This window comes from Gekko japonicus, unplaced genomic scaffold (assembly GCF_001447785.1).
Source record: "Gekko japonicus isolate JY-2015 unplaced genomic scaffold, Gekko_japonicus_V1.1 scaffold14342, whole genome shotgun sequence".
In the NCBI taxonomy this organism is placed as follows: domain Eukaryota; kingdom Metazoa; phylum Chordata; class Lepidosauria; order Squamata; family Gekkonidae; genus Gekko; species Gekko japonicus.
In genome coordinates, this window is record NW_015217046.1 from 684 (window position 1) to 2,521 (window position 1,838).

Consider the following 1,838-nt stretch of genomic DNA (forward strand, 5'->3'; position numbering starts at 1 on the left):
CCCAGAGCAGCTGACAGCGGGGTCTGGAGACTCATGGCACAATGCTCTTCCTCAAGTGAAGGTTTAGCTCTAGAAGCTACTTGGATGGTGGGACAAGGCGTGTAAGTGCAATAAATACATACTGAAACAAATTCCTGAAACCTGAAGAGCTCAGTATTTAAATGCCACCTGCAACTCCCCCCCTTTCACAGTAAAAGGCTGCTTCACCTACCTCCAACACTATTGCAACGAGAGGTCATTTCCCAGAGAACCAAAGCCATGGAATAGACGTCGGTCTGCTTGAAGGATTCAACATTATCCAAGTTCATTCTGGATTCCAGGACTTCAGGAGCCATGTACCTCGCTGTGCCAACCTGTAAACATTTTACAAAAGGAACAGTTAAAAGGGCAGTTTGGAAAGTTAATGTCACATACTAATCTATTCTGGACAGTAAAATATGGGTAAATGTGATAATCTGTGGGAGAAATGTGAAAAGGAGGATTGCAGCTCCGTGTTAAATTCTTGGTGCCATTCACCAATGTGGGTACAAGTAAACAACAGCCCTCAGTAATAAGAAAGCAGTGAAAGCAAAACCTGCTCTCTAGCCCTGAAAAAGGGTCACCCAGCCCTCAAAGGTAGAGATCCTGCAGTGGAATATAGAATCTTTCCTATGGTGTGCTAGGCTTGTCTCCAAATGCAGCCTACCCAACACAGTGGCAGATGTTTTGCTAGCTTTAAACACTTTAGTGTTTTTTTAAAAAATACCATGCACTCAGCTCACCTGCCCACTGTTAGCCAGATCATCGACAGAGAGAGTAGGGTCCAGCCTCAGAGATAGCCCAAAGTCACAGAGGCAGCATGTTAGATCATTTTTCACCAGGATATTGGAACTCTTTAGATCTCTGTGGACAATCGGGGTCTTGGGTCGGCCACAAGGTGTATGGTCACTATGAAGATGGGCAATCCCACGAGCCAAAGAGCCACCCAGTTTCCAGAGGTCCTCCCAGCTAATGATGTGTTTTATGAGGTATTCCTGCAAGTTTCCCCTTGAGTGGAAAGCAGTGATCAACCAGTACTGTTTGCCTAAATCTCTTTTGCGCTCCTCTGCTGTCAAGAACTGAAGGATGTTCTCGTGCTTCAGGTTTATGTCCGAGAAGATGTCTTTCTCAGTCTTCCAAGAGGCATATTCTTCATAAGGGAAGATCTTGACAGCTACTGTTTCAAACTGTTCTGACGTATTTTGCTTCAGTTTCGCTTTATAGACTTCTGCAAACCTCCCTTTGCCCACAAGGGTGTCCAACTCAATGGGCAACAGTTCAGTATTATGGTTAATGTTGTTGGCGCAAGTAGAACTGATGTCAGAACGGTCGTCATCTAACATGATGGCACAAACATCACTACAGTCTTTATGCTTCTTGGATTTCACGTTCTTCTCCCATGCCTTGTTGAGCTTCCTCCTCCTCTGAATACGGTAGCAGTAAAAGATGAGAATCACAGCGACAGTGACCACAAGCAATGGGACAAGGCTTATTATAGCAACTTTAGAAATCACATCTTTCACTTCTTCTACACTTGAGTTGAATTCTGGAAGAAAGAGGGGAAACAACTGCGCTTAAAAATGGTTTATGGATATGCTTTCGCACAAGCAATGAATTTTATTTCAGCATGACCCAGGATCCATATAATCATGGAATTCGATCCACATTCCTAAAGGGGCAGTCATGAACAACTGTTTTTTTAAATGGTAGGGTCCTTTATCACATGGCAACTAAAAAAGAACCTTTCAAGATCAGAGAGCCAGTGTGGTGTGATGGTTAGAGCGCTGGATAAGGATCTGGGAGAACCAGGTTTGAATCCT

At 44.0% G+C, this 1,838-nt stretch overlaps 1 protein-coding gene across 1 annotated transcript; it reads right to left on the reverse strand.

Moving 5' to 3' along the window:
• Positions 1 to 207: 207 nt before the first annotated feature.
• LOC107125145 (TGF-beta receptor type-2) lies at positions 208 to 1,564 on the reverse strand (the record flags this gene model as incomplete). Its single annotated transcript, XM_015428599.1, has 2 exons — positions 208 to 353; positions 762 to 1,564. Coding segments are annotated over 2 exons (949 nt in total), but the record flags the coding sequence as incomplete, so codon positions are not given.
• Positions 1,565 to 1,838: the final 274 nt, after the last annotated feature.